At 32.7% G+C, this 23329-nt stretch overlaps 3 protein-coding genes and 1 long non-coding RNA gene across 4 annotated transcripts in view; 2 read left to right on the top strand and 2 right to left on the bottom strand.

Annotated features, from left to right (window-relative positions):
• Positions 1-127: 127 nt before the first annotated feature.
• LOC123655692 (transcription initiation factor TFIID subunit 7-like) lies at positions 128-1835 on the bottom strand. The gene has a single exon (XM_045591448.1). It carries the CDS (start codon positions 1486-1488, stop codon positions 343-345), a length of 1146 nt encoding a protein of 381 aa, XP_045447404.1. The 5' UTR covers positions 1489-1835; the 3' UTR covers positions 128-342.
• An 11206-nt stretch (positions 1836-13041) lies between these two features.
• LOC123655654 lies at positions 13042-14294 on the top strand. The gene has a single exon (XM_045591414.1). It carries the CDS (start codon positions 13137-13139, stop codon positions 14226-14228), a length of 1092 nt encoding a protein of 363 aa, XP_045447370.1. The 5' UTR covers positions 13042-13136; the 3' UTR covers positions 14229-14294.
• A 1528-nt stretch (positions 14295-15822) lies between these two features.
• On the bottom strand, positions 15823-16975 carry LOC123655656. The gene is made up of 2 exons (XR_006743441.1): positions 16815-16975; positions 15823-16010 (listed from the first exon to the last, which is right to left on the bottom strand). It is a non-coding gene; the product is annotated as an uncharacterized LOC123655656 (long non-coding RNA).
• Positions 16976-18869: 1894 nt separating this feature from the next.
• LOC123655653 (E3 ubiquitin-protein ligase HECTD1) overlaps positions 18870-23329 on the top strand; it is a 49974-nt gene continuing 45514 nt past the window's right edge. Inside the window, 4 exon segments of the mRNA XM_045591413.1 lie at positions 18870-19009; positions 19093-19208; positions 19288-19406; positions 22153-22292. Of these exon segments, the coding sequence (XP_045447369.1) occupies positions 18870-19009; positions 19093-19208; positions 19288-19406; positions 22153-22292 (515 nt within the window).

Genomic DNA, 23329 nt, shown 5'->3' with positions numbered 1-23329 from the left:
AATAATTAGGCTTTTTTTATAATTTATGTTACACCACATATTTTTAACAAATATATTTTTAATAAGTAAACAATTTTTCAACTTTAAAGTTAAAAAATTGTAATAATATTAAGAAAAATTATAGCAATATCCTAGGAAAAACTTAAATATTCAGTAATTCTAATATTACGGTTAAATATACAATAGTAAACTTGTCATGAGATCATCATATAGTGACATTGTGCAAACTAACCTAGATTTAATTAAAAATGTTTATCTTATTTAACATTATACATTTAGTTAATATATATTTAGGTAATTAATGTATTATTCATATAACAGAAAGCACTTATAACAAAATAGTTATTTTGTTTGTGTCTTCAATTTATGATACTCCATTTCCTTCATTATAATTTCCCTGTTTATCGTTTTTAAGATATCTTGAAATCTTTGTCTTAATGTCAAGTTTTCTAATTTGGATATTTCAAGTTGTGTTCTTTGTCTCCTTTGTTTTAATTCTTCTAAGTCTGTAGTAAGTTCTTGTAGTAATGTTAAATTATCATTACTACTTGATGTTGATTGTTGCTGTTTGTTATCATCTGATGTGTAGGAAGAACTAGGTATGTTTATGCAGTTACCTTGGTGTGTAGTTGCCTTTTTCTTATGAGGTAAAAATATATCAGCCTTAAGCTCTTGGGACAAATCTCCTCCTTTTATTGGTACTAAACCATGAGGAGAATTTGCTTCAGTCAAAGAGCTCTCACAGGGAGGTTGTCTATCCTTTAGGCCAACATTCACATTATCATCATCAATATCACTATCACTCAGAGCATCTCCAAATATATCCTCCACTTTTGATGTTTCCTTTGAATCATTAGCACCTTTCTGCGAGTCTATCTTAAAATTCTTTTCTTTAAGGGTTATTAAGTCGGTTGGTTGATGTTTATTTACTTGCTCATCTTCCTCTTTAATTACTTCCCATGTAAAACTGAGAGCATCATTATCCGCCCTCAATAGTCTTTTTACCTCTTTCTCAATTTCAGGTGACTCGGCACATTTTTTTCTTAGTGTTTTGCGAAAACGTCGTCTTCTCACATTTTTCGTAGGCGGAGTGATTCCATGGGGCCACAGATATTTTTTATCAACTTTTAATGGATCCCTCTTTTTATTTTTTATAGGCGTTTCTTCTTCTGTCGTTTCGTCTAGTTCTTCTTTACAAATCATCATCTGACAAATATCTGCTGATTTATATAAACTTTTTCTATCAATGGTTTTCCATGACTCCACAATTGTTGGTAAATCTACGATTTTCGCATGTAATAACCAGTGATCAAGTCTTAATTCACCGTGTCTCGAATCATCATTTATTTGAATTCTTAGTCTGTTTTTAAAATTTTCACCAGACTTTATTAATTCACTTAACACTTTTGCAGGCTCTTGAGGCAGCCTAATTATAAATTGAGATTCTAATTGTGTTGGATACTCAGATTCTCTTTTTTCTCGACTCATTTTAAATAAAAAAGATTTATTGTTTTACAGTAAATGAGACGAACTGAAAATATCTATACCGATTACAATAAAAAACCGTGAACCGTACTGTTTTAGGATTAGGAAATAATGAATTACACGATTTATTTTATACGATACATATTACCATATATTTATTTGCTCTATTTAAATTTTCAAAAAGAAAATGACAATTTTTATTGACAAGTGACAACTGTCATAGAGAACACTGTCTTGCGCATTGCCATCTAGGATCAAGTATGGTCTACTTCATCCTATAAATGTAGCTTGCGATAAGAAGAATATTTTTTTGATAGATGTTGGAGAGAAATAAAAAATTGTGTCAGGTTGTAACAATTGAAAATGCAAGTTGAAATAAATGAAACTATGCTTATCTAAAAAAAAGGATTTTATTAAAGATAATTCCACTGCGATAAAAATTACTCTCTATAAAAGGTTATGGGCAGCGCTTGGATACGAATAATCATGTGCATATCATGTGCATATAGAGCCACTAAAAAGAGAAAATTACGATACATGGGGAATTCATGCAAAAGCTTTGTTGTTGAAACTTGGTCTTTGGAACTATGTTACTAATAAAATTGAGAAGCCAACAAGCGAATGCGACGAACTAAGTAAATATATAGAAAAAGATGGGTTAGCATTAGCTGAGTTATTTTTTATAATATCTCCAAGCGAACTAAAACAAGTAAAAAAATTGTCAAACCAGTAAAGAAGTCTGGTATACGCTTGAAAATATTCATTATAGTAAAGGTCCCGCTAGAAGAGCAACTCTGTTAAAAGAGTTAATTTTAAGAAAAATTAAAGACGATGACAGCATAGTTGGAGCGAAAAAGTATGGTTAATACAACTAATGAGAACTCAGAACAAGAAGTACTGTACAGCGAGCAACAAAGAAATAATAAGAAATATATTATTGAATGCTACAAATGTCATAAAAAGGGGTATAAAGCAAATGAATGCTGGTCGAAAATGAGCAAAACTAAAAACAAAGCGAATTATTGCTTAGAAACATGTCTAAATGCTAATCATAATAAAGAAAAAGTCAGAAAATGGTGTCTTGATAGTGGACGCACGTCAAACTTGACTCATGAATTGGAAAGATTGTATAATGTAGAAAAAGATGACTATAAAACTCTAAGGTTAGCTTCAGAGAACTGTACAGCACAAATTGGATGTCGAGGTTCAGTGAAACTAAACATAAAGGAAATTCCCTGGTCTACAACTGATCGAAGCGTTGTATGTACCGTCATCATTACCATCATCATTACAGCCTATACAGTCCACTGCTGGACATAGGCCTCCACAAGTTTACGCCAAAAATAACGTGAACTCATGTGTTTTGCCCATAGTCACCACGCTGGGCAGGCGGGTTGGTGACCGCAGTACTGGCTTTGTCGTACCGAAGACGCTGCTGCCCGTCTTCGGCCTGTGTATTTTAAAGCCAGCAGTTGGATGGTTATCCCGCCATCGGTCGGCTTCTTAAGTTCCAAGGTGGTTGTGGAACCTTGTTATCCCTTAGTCGCCTCTTACGACACCCACGGGAAGAGAGGGGGTGGCTAAATTCTTTAGTGCCGTAGCCACACATATGTGTACCGTCACTGACTACAAAATCTAATGTCAGTAGGAAAAATGACAGATAAAGATGCAATAGTTTTATTTAAGCAGCAGCCTGCAACCGTAATGCGAAATGGTCAAATACTGTTAAAAGCAGAAAGAAATGAAGATGGTTTATACTACGTTAAAGAAAATTTAGAAGAGAAATCCAACTATTGTGCAACAAATAAAATGCAACTATGGCATAGAAAACTAGCACACCTTAATGAAGGGCAAATGAGAATAGCTCTCGATAAGAAAAGTATGGAAGGCTTAGAATTTAATAAAACTGACACAATAAGAGATTGTGTGGTCTGTGCTATGGGTAAGACAACAAAACTGCCGTTTAATACACGTAAAAATGAGCAACGGACAAATGAGAAATTGAAAATTGTACATACTGATGTATCTGGCCCCATGAGACATCCATCTAAGGGAGGTTCAAAATACTTCATCACATTCACAGACGATCATTCGAGGCAGATGAGAATAGCTCTTGATAAGAAAAGTATGGAAGGCTTAGAATTTAATAAAACTGACACAATAAGAGATTGTGTAGTCTGTGCTAAGGGTAAGGCAACAAAACTGCCGTTTAATACACGTAAAAATGAGCAACGGACAAATGAGAAATTGGAAATTGTACATACTGATGTATGGGCATTCGAGATATACAAGAGTATACACAATGAAAACTAAAGATGAAGCCCTATCAAAATTTATAGAATTTAAAAACAAGGCTGAACGATTTACGAAAAATAAAATAGTATATTTACAGTGAGAATGGGACAGAGTATATAAACAATAAATTTGATAATTACTTAAAAGTCAAAGGTATCAAAAGGAGACTTTCCGGCCTACCCCACCCCAACCTGCAAAATCATGATATTTGTAATAAAAAAATACTAATCGATAGATTTTCAATAGCTCAATTCAACTACGTTGTCCTTTTAAATTGCTCACCTTAAATTATTTAATTAAAAATATAAAAAAGTCGTTGAAAAATATTCATTTATCAATAATTTCAAACTCCTATATCTTTTAAAGTATATGTTACGCTCAAAGATCGAAAACGTTCATTGAGCAGAAAAATAGCTCACAACGCGATGTGGTCACAGTAAAACATCCACATAGCGAAATTCGTGTTATGGCTCTAATGAAAACGCGAACGACGGGTTGTGGCAATCAAAGAAAGACCAAATAGCGAAATTCGTGTCGTGGCTTGCATGCTATTCGATCTCAACGCGTTGTGGCAATGAAGAAAAGCCATGACGCGTTCTGAGCATTCATTGTGTTAACCATATCACGACGGACAGGTTGTAACTTTTCGGTGTCGACTCGGGTGCAAAGACGCATTGAAACCTCAGTTTTATTCATTTCTTCCTGTTTATGAGAGTGAATTTTAATGTCAGCGCTAATTATGACGAATAAAAAAGAATTGTTTTACGATAAATTACGTGAGTTTGTGGAAACAAGCACTGATCGCAGTTTTATTATGACTACAGAAAAAGTAAAGAGAGCAAATGTAACTTGTAAGCTCTGTTTCAGAAAGAATAGCATAAACGTTGAAAGAGAATGTGCTAAATTAGGTCTACAGGAACAGGCAAACTGGTTTCATTGTCTAATTTGAAATTTCCCTGTGTTGAAATTGGTACTAACGTTTTAGTTAGAGTTCCTGAAGTTGATAGAGGACGTGCAGCACCCAGGAATGTTATATGTGTTGTTATGAGCATTAATCCATCAGGTCTCTACTAGTTAGGAAACAAGGAAGGTACACTCGATAGACTTTATGCACGTGAATTTACACTTTCTGAAACCAACTTTATTAACATTTGTGATGTGCCCTCAACTTCATCGTTAACACTTCGCTCGGCATCTATCTTATCGTCTGGAAGTAAGCAAGGGTTTATAATGTGTCACTGCAAAAGATACTGTATTGATAAAAAGTGCAAGTGTCGCTCCAAGAATATAAAATGCAACTCAAAATGCCACAGTAATAGTTCATGTAAAAATAAATAGCAATCAAATACTTATTTTTCACAATTGTAGTTATTTCTAATATGGTGTTGGTGTTGTTGTTTATTGGTGATCAATAAACATTTGTGTTAAATATTTTTATTTCTTGGAAGAATTTTAATTGTCATGAAAAAATTAAAACCCTTATCATTTTATGTGAATTATGAGTAATTTACAAATGATATGAATATTTTGTGTTCAGTGATTTATTACTTAATACATTGATTTTTTTAAATATAAAGTAATCTCAATAAATAATAAATATCGTTTCATTTTAATTTATATAATTATATACTTAATATATTTGATAATGAGAAACACGTTATGCCGTGATTTTATAAAATGAAAAATATTTCTTAAGGACATCTACCAAAACGTTTCCAGCCTAGGCAATCAAATAGTATTCCATACGCGTCATGGCTTTTCTTCATTGCCACAACGCGTTGAGATCGAATAGCATGTAAGTCACGACACGAATTTTGCTATTTGGTCTTTCTTTGATTGCCACAACGCGTCGTGCGCGTTTTCATTAGAGCCATAACACGAATTTCGCTATGTGGATGTTTTACTGTGACCACATCGCGTTGTGAGCTATTTTTCCGCTCAATGAGCGTTTTCGATCTTTGTGCGTAACATATACCAAAATTTAAATTGCTCTAAGTACATCTGTGAGACATTTTTACAAATTTGGGGCTAAAGCATTTGTACTAAATAAAGGAAATAAAAATGGAAAATTTGCAGCCAGAGCAACAACTGGAATTTTTATCGGATATTTCGAAAACTATAAGGCGTACCGGATATATAACCCGAAAACATACAAGGTGATAATCAGACGTTGAAGTGCTAAATAAAATGTTATATGAGAACGAGACGAAGGAAGAACAAAAACAAAAAGAAATTGATAAAAAGGAAATAGAAGTTATATTTTATCCAGAAAAACAAAATAAAGAAAACGATGATGAGTTAATAGAAAAGGAAGGAAATGAGTCAAAACATGAATTGAACAATGATGAATTATTACTAAATGCAACTATAGAAATAAACGAAATAGATAATGATATGTGTACAGATAATGAAGTCGAAGCAATGACTAACAGTACAAAAAGACAGAAAACCACCAGCAACGCATCAAGATTATAAGATGGATGCTGAGCAATCATTCTTTTGTGAAATAGATGAGAACAGTGGTGAATGGGAAGATGCAATAATAAACGAGATTGAATCTCATCTTAAAAAAAATACTTGGACAATTGTAGATAAAAACGAAAGCAAATATTTGATAGATAATAAAATGATATTGAAATATAAGTATAATGCACTAGGAGAAATACATAGACGAAAGACGATACATGAAATTATCCTAACTAGATGTGTATACAGCATTTTTAAACGGCGATATAGACGAACAAATTTACATGAAGATGCCAAAAAAATTGTATAAATACTTAAAAATTATAATGACAAACGGAAAAGATAAAGAATTAATAAGAAAAGCAAAAGAAATGCTATTAGACATAAATAGATATAAAAATAATGGGATATTTCAACTAAATAATGCTATTTATGGGTTGAAACAAGCAGGACGACAATGTTTCTTGAAGTTACTAAATTGATGGATATCGAATTTAAGAACTCTACAGCAGATCCTTCCTTATATATTTTAGAAAAAGGAGGTAAAAAGCTATTTGCAACCTTTTATGTGGATGATTTAATACTGGCATAATTCAGACAAACTGTTAAAAGAGGTAAAAATGAAATTACAAAAAGCTTTTTAATTAAGAGATATGGGTTCGCTACACCATTGTCTTGGCATACAATTCACCCATGTAGGGGGAGAAATGAGGTTATCACAGATAAATTATATTGAAAAATTAATAGAAAAATTTAACATGGGCGAATGTAAGCCGGTTTCAACGCCGATGGAAATAGGTTTAAAATTTGAAAAAGCACAAAAAGAAGAAGAAATAGAGAACATACTATACCAGGTACTGTTTGGTTCTTTGATGTATCTGGCTATAGCTACGCGACCAGATATTATGTTTACAGTAAGTTATTTGAGCCAATATAATACTTGTTTGGAAAAACGCATTGGCAAGCTGCACAAAGGGTTTTGCGTTATTCAAAAGGCACAAAGAATGTTAGCATCAGATATAAAAAAACAGGAAGCGCATTAGTAGGAATGGCTGATGCTGATTGGGCAGCATGTACCATTGACCGTCGTTCATATACGGGTTACATATTCAAGTATGGAGGTGATCTATTAAGTTATGCTCATAGAGCAACACGGAGGGGAGTAGCCATTGCGTTTGTTACCGATACAAAATTGTCTGTCATTTTTTGCGGGGGGAAATTACACACATGCACACTTTATCTAATTCCCACACAAAAATAATCGTCTGTCACTACGAAACTCACACATACTAAATTAAAATCACACTTACATTTTTCACACACACATAGATACATTCTGTGTCATTACAGTATAATGACACGCCGCAACTACACTAACAAGTTGCTTACAGCCGTGGTTGTAACAACTGTCGATATGCATTATCGATAAATTCAAGTATTCGGTTAGGGAAATAAGGTTTTTAAAGTGATACAAAGGTAACATGTTATTATAAAAATAGACTTAATTTATTATATACTACAAATCAAACATATTCATGTAAAATAAACGATTATAAAGAGTAAAGATTTGATAGTTTGTTTGTTAGCTATGAATAGGCTTCGAAACTACTGGACCGATTCAAAAAATTATTTCATCGTTGAGAAGCTACACTATCCTTGAGCGATATAGGTTATACTATATTTTCAAAAATATTAGGGATCCTTACTAAAACTCCAATAATGTAACCCAAGGGATAAAAAAATAACCTAAAAAATTCCTTACATTGCGTGCGCTGCAAAAACTAATGATAATAGAAATATATAATGTAGTAATACTTTGTACAACACATCATTATCTACAATAATTGTATTTGCTCGCAAACGAAAAAAAAAAAACTGACTTCAGTTACATCGCCAAGTAATACAATATACGTAATATATATGCGTTATCAAAGGTTACTCAAAAATTTGTTATCAGATCTCGATGGAATTTGAATGCGACCACATGATAAACATCAGCTTTCTATTAAATTAAAAATTATTAAAATCGGTACACCCAGTAAAAAGTTATGCGGTATAATACAACGTAGGTTGACGAAAAAAGCGTCAAGTAAAAACGCATTATTAGATATAACTCGAAAAGTAGTTGTTAGATCTCAAATAAATTTAAATGGGACCAATCGGCACACACCACCTTTCGATTAAAACAAAATTTGTCGAAATCGGTCCTCCCGGTCTAAAGTTCTGATGTAACATACATTAAAAAAAAATACAGTCGAATTGAGAACCTCCTCCTTTTTTGGAAGTCGGTTAAAAAGCAACAAGTTGTAGCACTGTCAACTGCTGAGGCTGAATATATGGCAATGACGGAAGCCGCAAAGGAAGTGCTACACTTAAAACAGCCTTTAGAAGATATCGAAGTGGCTAAACAAGCTGTACCAATCTATAATGATAATTTAGCTGCACAGAAGTTAGCCAACAATTTAATAACTGGATAAAGGTCAAAGCATATAAGCAACAAGGGAACATTTTATAAGAGACTGTGTCCAAAAGAAACTGATAACGATCCGTTACAAGGACACAGATAATTTGGAAGCAGATCTTTTAACAAAGGCTTTAACCCAGGCAAGGTTAATGAAACTGCTGAAGATGATAGACGTCATTCAGACCCGACGTTACACCCCAAGATCTTCGTGAGGAGGGTATCATAGAGAACGCTGTCTTGCGATAAAATTTAGAAGAATATTTTTTTGATAGATGTCGGAGAGAAATAAAAAAATTGTAGCAGGTCGTAACAATTAAAAATGCAAGTTAAAATAAAGAAAACTATGCTTATCTAAAAAAAGGATTTTATTAAAGATAATTCCACTGCGATAAAAACTACTCGCTACAAAACAATCGACAAAAGTAAGTGTTGCTAATTCTTAAACTTGACTCTAAAGCAATAAAAAATGCTAATTTTGACGATTCGTCCTCCCGACGAGCCCGTCTCGGTATGAACTTTGACAAAACGAAAGTTATGTTTAACAAATAAGTCATACCGAAAAGTGGTTCAGGAGTAGTATGTTTACCTAGGTCCTAGGCAATACCATCTAACTAGGCCGCAACAACTTCGAGAAGAAGGCTGATAGGAGGATTCGGTTGGGTGGCGTGGCGTTTGGCAGGCTTCTGTTTGTTCCGGCAAATCTCTAAAACGGCTGCACCGATTTTAACGGGACTTTCATTGGTAGAGCTGATGTAATAAAGAGTAACTTAGGCTACTTTTATTTTAGAGATGTATTTATTTTATAACAATTCTGCAAACTTAACAATAACTTTTTTGTTAAATTCCACGCGATCGAAGTCGCGGGCACAGCTAGTTTTAAATAAATCATTTCATTCCGAAAATTGATGTTGCAATAAAATCAATATTAACGGAAGTATTAATTAATATCGATAAATTATAAAAAACAAAATGCAACCCAAGAAAACAAACATAATTATATAAAAAGCTATGTAACATCTGCAATAGAATTGTAGGGATGCTAAGCGCCGTTACATCCACTCGTCAATTCAGAGTCTCTGCCAATCCCAAGTTTGGAGATTCCTAAGGTCGTTAGGGGTTGAGCAAATCCACAGTACCCTGTCAAAGTTCCGTGTATAGCGACATCTATCTCGCGACATATAAAAGACTAGAGAAAACTGACGTATCCTACATCGCGCTATCAAAGTTATCAGAGTGATTGAGTACATATATAAGACCCCAACAACAACCATCGGGGAGTTAGTCCACCAGACACAAAATCTGGTCGGAGGATCCTCCCTTTGCAATGGTTGATGAGGAATTCAACACCATGTTGACATATAAAAAACTAGAGAAACCTGACGTATCCTACATCGTGCTATCAAAGTTATCAGAGTGATTGAGTACATATACAAGAACCCGACAACAACCATCGGGCCAGTAGCCACCAGACACAGGTCCCTTCTGGTCGGAGTATCCTCCCTTTGCGATGGCAAACGAGGAACTGAACACCTCGTTCCTCGCAACCACCCAAACGTGAATCTAAATTCTCTAAATATATGCTTTATTCCTCCACCTGTAACTGTGGAATCTAATAGTAGACCTGCAACGCTTGCTTTTTTATCTACTCTCGTCTGACCAGCCTAGCTTTTCATTTGAATCGGTATCGCAAGAAGCTATTAAGAAGCATGTCCGTTATATATCGATTAAAGTAATTACTTTAACGTAACGGTAGCCTCGACATGATTCTTCCGGTGTTGGAGGACATTGCACCTGTAATTACTCACACAATAAATTTTTCTGCAATGTCTTTCCATTACTATGGAAGAAAGCTCTTGTCATAATACCCTTACCTAAAACCTCTAATTCTACTATCCATCCTCAATTTCAACCTATATCAGTTCTTCCCTAACCAAAGTCTTAGAATCCGTTGTTCATAGTCAAATTTATACGTATTTCTTCTCTTATAACTTTATATATCCTTATCAATGCGGTTTTCGTTCCTGCCACAGCACTGTTGGAGCACTGCTGAATGTGGCGAAGGATGTGTGGTGTACAATGGATAAACTCAAACTTACTGCCATAATCCTTATCTCCATTGCTACTTTCTGTGTTCATTAATTATGTTTCTCGTGTTATCACTTCTCCCTTCCATTTGTATGCAGATAACTTACGAATAGGGACACTTCGGGTTGACTGAGTTGCATGAGCCTGTCGAAAATTTAAATAACGACTTTGCTGCACTTCACGCCTGGGCTAGGTTTTTTGCGCTGGTAGTCATTCCTGCTAAATCACAAGCTATCATTATTGGAAGTAGTCCATTGAAAAGTAGACTTGAAAGAAAATTGGTTCCTAAAATCTCGTTTTCTGGGGTCCCAATTCCTTATTGTGATAAAGTTAGGAAATTGGGGCTCATTATTGACAAGAATTTGTCTTGGGCAGCTTATGTCAATGAAGTCAGCATAAGAATACACTACACATTTCACTCTCTCAATACTTCTCCACGTCTTCAATATTTTCTTCCTTTCCAAACCAAAATTATGCTTGTGCAAACCCTTCTTCTGCTGTTAGTACTTCGAAAGTTCGACTCTAAAATCTTGCCATAAGATTCATTTTTGACCTGCGAAATTTTGATCACATCACTCACTTTCGTGCTCAGTTAAAATGGCTCCCTATTCGGCTCCGGCGTGATATGCACACCCTCTCCACTCTCTTTAATATTCTTCATGATCCAAATACTCTATTACGATAGATCGATCCCGATTTTACCTACTACTGTCCTCTTTTACTCGTTCTAGGCGCCCTGGCATTACAGTTATGCTAGATATACCAAAATGTAATACAAAATTTAAGTTAAATTCATATTCGATACTCGCCATGCATGGCATATGAAACAAACTCCCAAGAGTCATTTCAAACTAGTCCTTCCCTTGTTTCCCTTAAGTAGGTATAAATTAAAGAAATACTTGCTTTCACTAGCTAATGTGTAATCATCTGTATATAATTTGTATGTATTTACTTATATATTATAGTGAGCATGTATATGTTTATTTATATGTATAAATGTATTTGTATTTTGGTACGTATCTTTATATGTGTTTGTTATGTATCTATGCAGTATGTTACATTTTTAAATATATATAAATGTTATTATCTTTATTTTAATTTTTTTGGTGTTTTTCTTCTTAATACTTCTTCTTCTTGCACTGTTTGCCTCGCTATATGAAACACTTACTCATGACCATAGGTTGACTGGAAGAACTCTCTTTCAGAAATAAGTCCACATATGCCATAAATCTTACTATTATTTTATTTTATATGTATACTTTTATTGTATACTTAACTCACTGCACTCTTTTGAGTGCAATAAAGTATATAATTATAGAGACTAGAATTTTTAAGTTAATTATGTGTTTTTAGAAAATCATTTATTATTTTTATCGTGGGCAATGGGCTTTTATTGAGGTAAAAATTTTATATCAGCTTCTTGGGTAAAAACTAAAAAGCTTAGTAATGGCTTATAGTAGTTGTCAACTTGTCACTAGTTAGAGACTTGCACAGTGTTGCCGTTTTAGCCATTTTGTGGCTAGATCTAGCGGATTTTCAACGGTTTTAGCCAAAAAACAATCCATTTTAGCCACCAAAATAAATCTAGCTACTTCTGACTGCTTTTTAGATTTTTACTACATACATATTTTTATTACTATAAAAAGTCTACCGGCTAATACATACCACCATACGGTACCAATACTACCAAACTAAAATACATAGTTAATTTTAGGCAGCACCAATAATGTCCGCATTATGGCAGGAGGATTCCCGAATGAATGTTTATCTTTACCGTAATTTAGGTTCGATCGAATGAAAATAGACCGTATTGCTATTGCTGTAGTGCTTAGTTTGTTTTGCATAACGTCAATACTACTTATGTCAAAATGTCAAATGGAGCGCAATATTGTTAATGTTTACGCATACGCAATACGCATTTTTTTCAATTAAGGCGTGTGAAACCGCGGGGCACAGCTAGTATATTATAGTTAGTAATTCAAAGTAAAGTAATAATAAAGTAATCGTCGTAGTTTTTTTAGGTGTATTTCAAAACTAATTCAAGTTCCAATTAAGCATCAGCACAATTTAGCATTGTGCTCCACTAAGTCACATTATGCTCTGTAATTGGAAAACGCACACATTAGCCACTTCTAGCGGAATTTCGTAAGTGATTTATTTACAAAACTGGCAACTTTTTTCTTTGATGTAGCCACAAACTAGATTGTCCTAACGGCAACACTGGACTTGCAAGTTGCAACAGGATTCTCTTTTTTGGCGGGAAGAGAAACGCGCCTTTTTTAAAATCGTCCTATAATTAAAATTAATTTTAATAGTATTTAATATTAAAAAATAAATAAAAATGCAAGGAGAAAGCGATGGAGATGAGGAGGAGCGATCAGTGAAGTCAATATCAGGAAAAAAAAGAAGAATTACAACTCCAACAATAGATAAGTATAAGACATACACTAAAAATGGATATACAAGACAATATCCAGACAACAGCTCAAATGGCGACTTTGTGGTTTATTTAGAACATTTAGATAGAGAAATTAAACTTGGCAATATGAATCCTTTAAACCTCTCCAAATATTTCAAAAATATCAAGGGGGTTCATGAGAGAGCAAGGATTAATTCAAATAAAATTAAAATATCTTTCAAACAGGCAGCTTTAGCGAACGATTTTTTGAAATCCCGATGCTTATTAGAGCATAATTTAAGAGCATACATACCTGCATCCTCTGTGGAAAGGGTAGGGCTTATTAGATATATTCCGAAAGAAATAGGAAACAAGGAATTATTTGAAAAAATTTGCTGTGATAGAGACGTTGTTGGAATACGTAGATTCATGAAACGCGAAAAAGGTAATTTAATCCCATTATCAACCATATCAATAACATTTTCAGGTACTTCTCTACCTGAATATATTTTATTAGACGGATGGAGATATAAAGTACATACTTATATCCCTCCGTTATTACAATGTTTTAAATGCTTAAAGTTCAATCACTCAGCTAAAATATGTCGTAGTGAACAAGTTTGTTCTAAATGCTCTGAAAATCATTCATATAAAGATTGTAGTTCTGAAACGTTAAAGTGTACTAATTGCTCTGGAAATCATCTAGCTATTTCAAAAGATTGTCCAATAAAAGCAGCTAGAATATTAAAACATAGGCAATCTTATGCAATGGCTACTATAAATAAAGATTTTGTAAACTTTCCAGCTCTTCCTAAGAGTAGCATACAGAAATACACAGGAAAAGTTGACAGTAATAAAAATATAGAATTACCTCATGTACCAACAAAAACAGATAACTTTAATATCTCAGATATTGTAAATAATACAAAAGTCATGAACTCGATAATAAAAACATTAGTAGCATTAGGAAATTCGGAATCAATTAAGACCACATCTCATATTAAGGAAATTTTTATTAAAAACTTATCTGAATAATGGATAGTTTAAAACTAGTACAACATAATATACAAAGTATTAATAATAAAAAACCTTTGTTACAAACACTTTTATTTGATAATGAAATAGATATATGTTTATTAAATGAAACATGGTTAAAAAGTTCCCATTCACACTTTTACATGCCTGGATATGATTTTATTTTTAAAAATGCTGAAAATGAACATGGCGGTGTAGCCTTTTTAATTAAAAGTTCTATAAAATATGTCCAACTTTCAACTCCAAATTTCCAAGATGTTCAAACGATTGCCATTTCTGTTGATACAAAAGTCGGTCCTCTAACTATTCTATGTGTATATTGTCCACCTAAAAATAAAATTAATATTTCTAAATTAAAAAATATTATAACCAGTCTCCCTAAACCATACATAATATCAGGTGATTTCAATGCGCATCATGTAGCATTTGGATGCACTTTAACTAAAACTAGAGGTAAAAATCTATATGATTTAATAGATGATCTAAATTTGTGTATTCTTAATACTGGTAGTGCCACTACTGTACGTAGGCCAAATGACAACATATCTGCCATTGATGTTACTTTAGTTAGTCCAGAGTTAGCACCCATATGCGACTGGTATGTGGGTGAGGATCCATTAGGTAGCTATCATTACCCTACATTTACTAATATAATTGCATCTCCAAATACTTATGACTTTAATAAAAATGTAAATAAATATATGTATAATAAGGCTAATTGGGAAAAATACTATTTTCTCTCAGAAAGTCATTTCATTAATTTTAAGATAACCAATGAAGATCCTGTAGGATCTTACAACAAATTTTGTAATATCCTAAATAATTTAAAAGAGGAATGTGTTCCCAAATTGAAATATTACACAAAAAAGAGAGATAATAAAGCCCCTTCCCCTTGGTGGAACGACATTTGTGCAAAGGCTGTAAATGATTGTAAATCAGCTTTATGTAATTACCGACGGAATTTAAATATGGAAAATTATCTTAACTATAAAAAAATGGAAGCTACGAAAAAGAGGATTATTAAAGAAGAAAAAAGGAAAAGTTGGAAAAATTTATGCACTTCATTTAATAGATACACTCCCATTAGCAATATATGGAATTTTATAAAAAGATTTAATCGCATAAAAATAGGTTCTAACAGTAGAAATGATAGTTTTATACCAGACTTTTTTGATAAATATACAAAGACTGGAGTTGAAAATGATACTTGTTTAGATAATTTATTTGATAAAACAAAAGAAGATAAAAATAATGAATTTCTTCTAAAACAGTTTAGTTGGGATGAATTTAATAGTGCTTTACAGTCAAGGAAAGATTCGACACCTGGTTTGGATGATTTTCCATATTTAATGATTAAAAAGTTACATAAAGTAGCACAATTAGTTCTTCTAAATATATACAATCTTTTATGGTCTTTTCAAATTGTTCCTGAATCGTGGAAAACACAATGTATTCTTCCAATTTTAAAAAATAATAAACCAATTCAAGATCATAACTCTTATCGTCCTATCTCTCTCACTTCTTGCGTAGGGAAAATATTTGAACACATGATTAAAGTAAGGTTGGATTATTTTGTAGAAACAAATTCTTTATTACCTGATTATCAACTAGGTTTCAGAAAAGGTAAAAGTGCAGTTGAAGGCTTCGTTTCATTCATTGCTGACATCAAAAATTCTATCTTTGCTCACTCTAATGCAATATGTGTATTTCTGGATGTTGAGGGTGCATATGATAATGTGAACCTGTTTCAATTGATCAGAGTTTTGAGTGAATTAAAAATACCTGGAAAGTTATTAAAATGGATATTCAACTTTTTTTATAATCGCACAGTATATGTTAAATTTAATAATATTATACATGGGCCTAAGTATGCACATAAAGGATTAATGCAAGGTGCTATCTTATCACCAATTTTATACAATCTCTACACGTCTCAGATCCAAAATAATGTAAGAGAAAATAATGTAAATATCCTACAATATGCAGATGATTTAGTCGTGTATTCTATTAATCAAAATATAAATATAGCTAAATGTAGTATAAACCAAGGTCTTAGTCAATTGCAAACTTTTTACCATAATAAACTTAAATTAAATATTAATTCTACCAAAAGTTCTGTTATGTTATTCGGAAAATCAAATTGTAATGTTCAAGTTACATATAACAATGAAAACATCCCTATTGTAAAGGAACAAAAATTCCTTGGTGTAATTATAGATAATAAACTTAAGTTTAATAGCCATATTGATTGTATATGTAAAAGAGCTTATAAAAGAATCAATATATTAAGATATTTAGCAGGAGTTTTTTGGGGTGCTGATGCAAAGATTCTAAGTATTTTATATAAAAGCATAGTAAGAAGCCACTTTGACTATAGTTGTATTGCCTATATAAATGCTAGACCATCTCTGCTAAAGAAACTAGATATTATTCAAAATAGGGCATTAAGAATAATTACGGGAGCTATGAAATCTACACCAATTAACTCAATGGAAATTGAAACAGGTATTCCTCCTCTAATATTAAGACGCTTGATGTTAGCTCAGAAATTTTGTCTAAAAATGCTTGCAATAAACTCTTCTTTACCTGTTAGGAAGTTAACGTTAGTAGAAGAATTATCGAGTTGTATAATGTCTTCTACAAATATTATTAACGCTCAATCAATAAATTCTGCAATGCTTCCGCAAATGTCAGCTATTTTACATTTAACGATAAATATCTCAAAATCTGTCTATTCTAGCTCTCTATGGCCTATTTATGGATATAAATTTGAAAGCATTTGGGAAAAAAAATTTACAATTATTCTCGATATCAATAGTAAAACAGAACTGCTTAGAATATTAGATCATAAAAAAGATTTTTATAAAATTTATACGGATGGATCCAAAAGCACCCAAGAAGTTAAAGCAGCTTATTTCGACAGTAATTTAGGCTGTACAAAATGTATTTTACTAAACAACAATTGTTCAATTTTTACTGCAGAATGTTACGCAATTTATATGGCATTATTATATGTAAATTCCAGTAGTAATGTTAGAAATGTTATTATTATTAGCGATAGCAAAAGCGCTTTATTAGCTATAGACAGTTGTAAATTAACATTTAAAACAAATTATTTAGTATTTAAGATTAGAAATTTACTGTACAATTTAAATGCGAGAAATGTTTACGTTGAGCTAGCCTGGGTACCCTCCCACAGAGGAATATCTGGTAATGAAAAAGCTGATCAAGCTGCAAAAAGTGGATATGATGAGGACCATAGAGATGTTGTTAAAACACCTTTCTCAGATTACTTTCCAATCATTAAAGACGGAATTAATATACTTTGGAGAGATTATTGGACCATAACAAAACAGAATAAAGGACAATGGTACGCTAAAATTCAAAAAGACTTCAATACTAAGCCCTGGTATAACATCGTCAGCTGTGAATCAAGAAAATTTATCTCCATAATTAATAGAATGAGATTTGGACATTGTCTAATTCCCTCTCATCTTTTCAAATTAAAAATTATTCAAGATCCTAAATGTACTAAATGCAGTGAGCCATACGCCGATATAAACCACATTATTTTTAAATGCGAGTCATTGAAGTTGCATAGATTAATCCTGGCTTCGGATATAGATAAAATTTGCTCAGAAAATAAAATAAATACTCCCCGCCGCCCAGAAGAAATATTAGCCAACCCAAGATTTTTTAAACCATTATTCAAGTTTATATGTTCGACAATAGAGAAGATATAATAAGGAAAAAAAAAACTGAAGTGTAGAAGTTTTTGTTTATAATTACATATATACATAATAAAATAGTAAAAATTTGTACAGCTTAGAGCGAAGGACTCGAATCCAGCTCTCAATAAATTAAAAAAAAAAAAAAAAAAAAAGTTGCAACAATTATTTTTGTTCTCTGTGTATCTGTGGATTGGTTGTGCGACATAAAATGATAAAATATTGTGTGAAATTGAGCTAGGTAGTACGAAAGTAAAAATTGATATAACTGTCTTTAGATGGCGTTAAAACAATAATATAGAGTGATTTTAAACTGCTATATATTTCTTTAATATTAAAGATATACAGTGCAAGTAAAAAATAACCATTTACCGTCATGGCTCATTGAGTGTAAGTGGGAGACATTGTCAAGCTTATTAATTTGTTTAAAATATTACTTTGTACTTATTTTACCAATATATTTTTAATTAGGATTTTTATTGAATTTATTAAATTTAGATACATGTTTGATTTCCGAAATTTGGTGGTACTTGAACGGAAACTTTAAAAGAGAAAGGCATAATACTCAATATATATGGGAGCAGTAACCTACATAACAATTGTGATTGTTTTCACTTGTCTGTGTTTTTTCCTCAAAATAATACATATTGTTTAGTAGGACAGTAACTGTATATGTAACAATGAATTTTGATTGTGAAATTTAATTAAATAATTTGATAAAAAGAATAATAATAAAGTTATTTCATGTACACAAATAGCAATGGTCAAAATTGTGCTAACATTATATTACGTTTTCTTTTAGGACTGCGTAAATCACTAAAGCCTCAAGGTAAAGAAAAATATTTTGCTCATTTGTTTTATGCTTTATATTAATGCAAATGCAAAATATCTTAAATTATTGTTTTATATGTAGATGGCTGAAGTGGACCCTGAAACATTACTAGAATGGCTGCTCACTGGACAGGGCGATGAGCGTGATATGCAGCTCATTGCCCTTGAGCAACTTTGTATGCTACTGCTCATGTCAGATAATGTGGACAGATGCTTTGAGAGGTGAGAAATATTTTCGATACATGAAAATATTTTAATTGGGTTTCCGGGAATGGTGTCAAATAATGAAATATGAATTTTTACAGTTGTCCTCCAAGGACTTTTTTGCCAGCTTTGTGTAAAATATTTCTTGACGAATGTGCTCCTGACAATGTGTTAGAGGTGACAGCAAGAGCTATTACTTACTATCTGGATGTATCAGGTTTGTAGCCAACTATTTTTTTTTTGTGTTGCCACATTTATGATTATGTGTTGTGAAATATTTATTTTATTGTTTTTAGCGGAATGTACAAGGAGGATAGTTGCAATTGAAGGTGCTGTAAAAGCGATATGCAGTAGATTACTTACAGTTGATCCTAACAATAGGACTAGCAAAGATTTAGCTGAACAATGTATTAAAGTAAGTAACCGTGATAAAAACCCTGATTAATTTATCAATAATATCACAAATATGTGTATGTTGTTGATATGAGTAATATAATTAAAATAATGTCAAATAGCTTACAAATTTGTGAGTCACTATGATTGTCTAATCATGTGTAATTTATAAATTTTAAGAGGCTCCCCTTTCTTAATGACCTTGAGCATTTAGACTTTTCCACACCCCACCTACCCGCACTTCACCTGATCAGTGTTACGTAAAGGTTATTAAACTCTGCCATCTACCGGCTCTAGCTTGTACTACTAGGACATGCGATTGATCCGTTTCTAAGACCAAGAGCTTGCGTACAAGTTGTGATCATCCATAATTATTATTTAATTCTTCTTCTTGTCGTGTCGATCATTTAGGCTCTAAAATTAATTAATTACTAGCTGTGCCCGCAACTTCGTCCGCGTGAAATTTAACAAAAAAGCGATTGTTCAGTTCGCAGTTATAAGATAAATAAATTTCTAAAATAAAAGTAGCCTAAGTTACTCCTTGCTATATCAGCTATCTGCCAGTGAAAGTCTCGTCAGAATCGGTTCAGAGATTAGCCAGAACAAACAAACAAACAGACAGACAGACAGACAGACAGACAAAAATTGTAGAAATGCTATTTTTGTATATGTATCGTGTATACATCCATATGCATTTAGTAAAAAGTGGTTATTTTAATATTACAAACAGACACTCCAATTTTATTTGTATAGATATACTACATTTATGTTTTATTCTATTATCGGCTCAGTGAAGATCGACTTTAGGTTCAGATCTTAGACCATCAGTTTAAACTAAGCAGCACTTAATGACAAACTTTACATTCATACACAGCTCAAAATTAATAATTTAAATTATTTTTTTATTTAAAGTAAATAAAAATTCAAAAGTAAGTCTGTCTGTCTGTTACATTTTTATGCCTATCTTGGATTAAAAAAGTAAATAGATTTGCGTGTAAGCAAGAGCAGCAAGCGATGGCGAGCGACACAAGTTCACCGTACAAAGGCCTCTGGTCGTCTGCCGCGGGCCGCCCGTTGCCTGGCAACTCATACCCCCTAACCAGAAATTATATTTTAACGATTTTCTAATAAAATACTGCACTTAATAAAAAAGTCTCCTGTAGAATTATTAAGTACAGGATTTTTAATTAACAAAAAAAAAAAAAAAAATATTTACTATTGTAAGTAGTAAAATATCCAGAAAGAGTTAGAAATCCTATACGATTTTTGAACGCGAAAGGAGGTCCAGGTAAACAATTATTTCTCTTTATTTAGAGAGTTTTATACAATTATCTTAGTCACATAAATGAACTGAATCCGAGTTACAACATATATTTATTTGATATTTTTAATGTAACTTTAACATATACCTTATAGCACATGAAAACGGCCGAATTTTTCTGAGATCCCCTTAACTTGCATTTTTTATTATTTCAAATTCTTTTTAACCAACTTCAAAAAAGGAAAATGGTTTAAGTTTAACTAACTTTTTATTGGCTTTTCTGATTTTGATGATTCTTTTTTTTTTTAACTGAAACCTGGCACTTGTTATATAGTCTCATTTAAATTTGACCAAAAATTGATGAGTACTTTTCGAGTTATCGCTAATAATGCGTATTTAATTGACTATTTTGCGACTACCTTCATTGTCTTCATTGTTTTACTGTTTGATATAAATTGAAGTCAGTTTTTTTTTTGCATAAATACACAATTATGTTAACTAGTTATATAGACGCCGAGTTGGCGCAACGGTCACAGCCATGGATTGTGCCTGTTGCACTGGCAGTTGCGGGTTCGATCTCCGCACATGACAAACATTTGTATTGGCCATAGAGGTGTTTGCCGTGGTCTGGGTGTTTGTGCAGTTCTTGTGGGTCATCCCACCGCGCCTCGGAGAGCATGTTAAGCCGTCGATCCGGGTTGTTATCATGTACACCTGATAGCAATCGTTACTCGTAGTAGGGAATATATCCGCCAACCCACATTGGAGCAGTGTGGTGGATTAAGCTCTGATCCTTCTCCTACATGGGGGAAAGAGGCCTATGCCGAAGCGCATCTTACTTATTGACCGCCTGAGGCCGAAAATCGGTCATAAATAATTTAGTTTGAATATTATTATGGTTCTGTTGTCAGACTGTACTTCTATAATAATAAGCAAAAGAGTATATTTATACGCGTGAGTGTCAAATACATGGTAGTGTGAGTAATCTTTTTTTATTGATTTAATGTATTTTTTATGCATAATTAAAAAAAAATATTAGCATTTTGCAATCCTTTTCTATAAAAACTATAAGTGTGCGAACATTCTCCTCCATCTGTGCAAGTTTCGTAATAAGGGATACAACAAAGTTTTTGCTTTACGTAAATACATAGATTATGAAAAAAAGATATGATAAAGCTAAGAAGAGGTCTTTGAGAAGGTGTGAAATGTTTGCACTAACATGTGTTTATAGAACTTTTGCTGTTATTATACTGTAATTTATAAGTATCGAGATCACAACTAAATAATACAGCTCTCAAGCAATGTCGTGTTCCTGTGTTGAGTAAGGTAGCCAGAGCTCCTGGAGAGGGTCAGGGATAGGGTCAGGGATAGGGTCAATATCGCGTTTTCGAAGCTCCTGTGTTACAGGCATCTATTACCATCAAGTGAATCGTAAGTTTGTTTGCTGACTAATTAAAAAAAAAAAAAAAAAAAAATGGAGAGGAGTTAATATTTATAATATTTTTAGGTGTTAGAGTTAGTATGTACCCGTGAAGCTGGGGCTGTGTGGGAGGGAGGTGGCTTACCATCTGTTTTGCACTTCATCACCCACCATGGCACATCTGTACACAAGGACACCCTTCACTCTGCGATGGCAGTTGTATCTCGGTAAGATATTTTTATATTTATAGATCATCGGACATCCCTAACAGTTTTCTTTTACATTTTAATCTTTAATATCTGCCTATGTATCTGATTTTGGATATGTTTTTGTTTATTGCTCCTCCTGAGATTCATAGATTAAGTATTTTAAACTACTATTTTGTAAGACTTACGATTTTGTAAGATTTAAATTTGTGAACTAAAGTTCTTTGTTTACAGTGATGTGAGTTCTTTGTGGTGGTTGAATCTACCAAAGCAAAATGCAATGAGTAGTGTTAGTCCACACTTGCATTTTAGTTCATTTCAGTTTTGATAGAATTTATCTTATAAAATGTTTTAAGTACAAATGTATTAAATATATTAAAATATCTATAATTTTGGGCTATATAATGTATTGTTACTGGTATGTGAAACATGAACGCATTCTGAGGCGAAATATAGGCTTAATCTTTTCGAGAATTGAGAGGAGCATCTTCATCTACCACACTGCAAGTTTTTTTCAGTGTTTTCTATGAGGAGAATTTTTAAAACAAATATTTTTAGTATTGCTAGGATTATATCTCTATATATAAAAATGTTTGGGGGTTTGAGGAACAGGGTGTATAGTTCCTCATACACCATAGAAAAGGGAGGATCCTACAACCAGACGGGTGTTAAGTCTGGACGGTTCCGACGGTTGTTGTCGGGTTCTTGTATATAATTATTGTTTAATCGGTCAGGTCGGAACTTTGATATCGCGATGTTAGGATACGTCAGTTTTATCTAGTTTGTATGTCGCGAAATAGATGCCGCGACAAATGTAATTTTCCATTTGAAGAATTAAAATGCTACTACTTATTGGAAAAAATAAAACATTTCTTAACAGACGGTATAAAATGTCTTCGTTCTAATCATTATTTTACACATTTCACTTCGTACTACTTAGTGGATTATTTTTTATTCATGCAAGGTTACTGAAATGCATTGAAATTTGATATATAATAAACTGGAGGTCATGAATATGACACTCACTGCTAAATTCTTGTGAGAACAAAAATTAGGCA

Source organism: Melitaea cinxia, chromosome 8 (assembly GCF_905220565.1).
Source record: "Melitaea cinxia chromosome 8, ilMelCinx1.1, whole genome shotgun sequence".
NCBI lineage: Eukaryota > Metazoa > Arthropoda > Insecta > Lepidoptera > Nymphalidae > Melitaea > Melitaea cinxia.
Note: the sequence above shows the minus strand (reverse complement) of the source record. Positions and strands in the feature narration are given on the sequence as shown.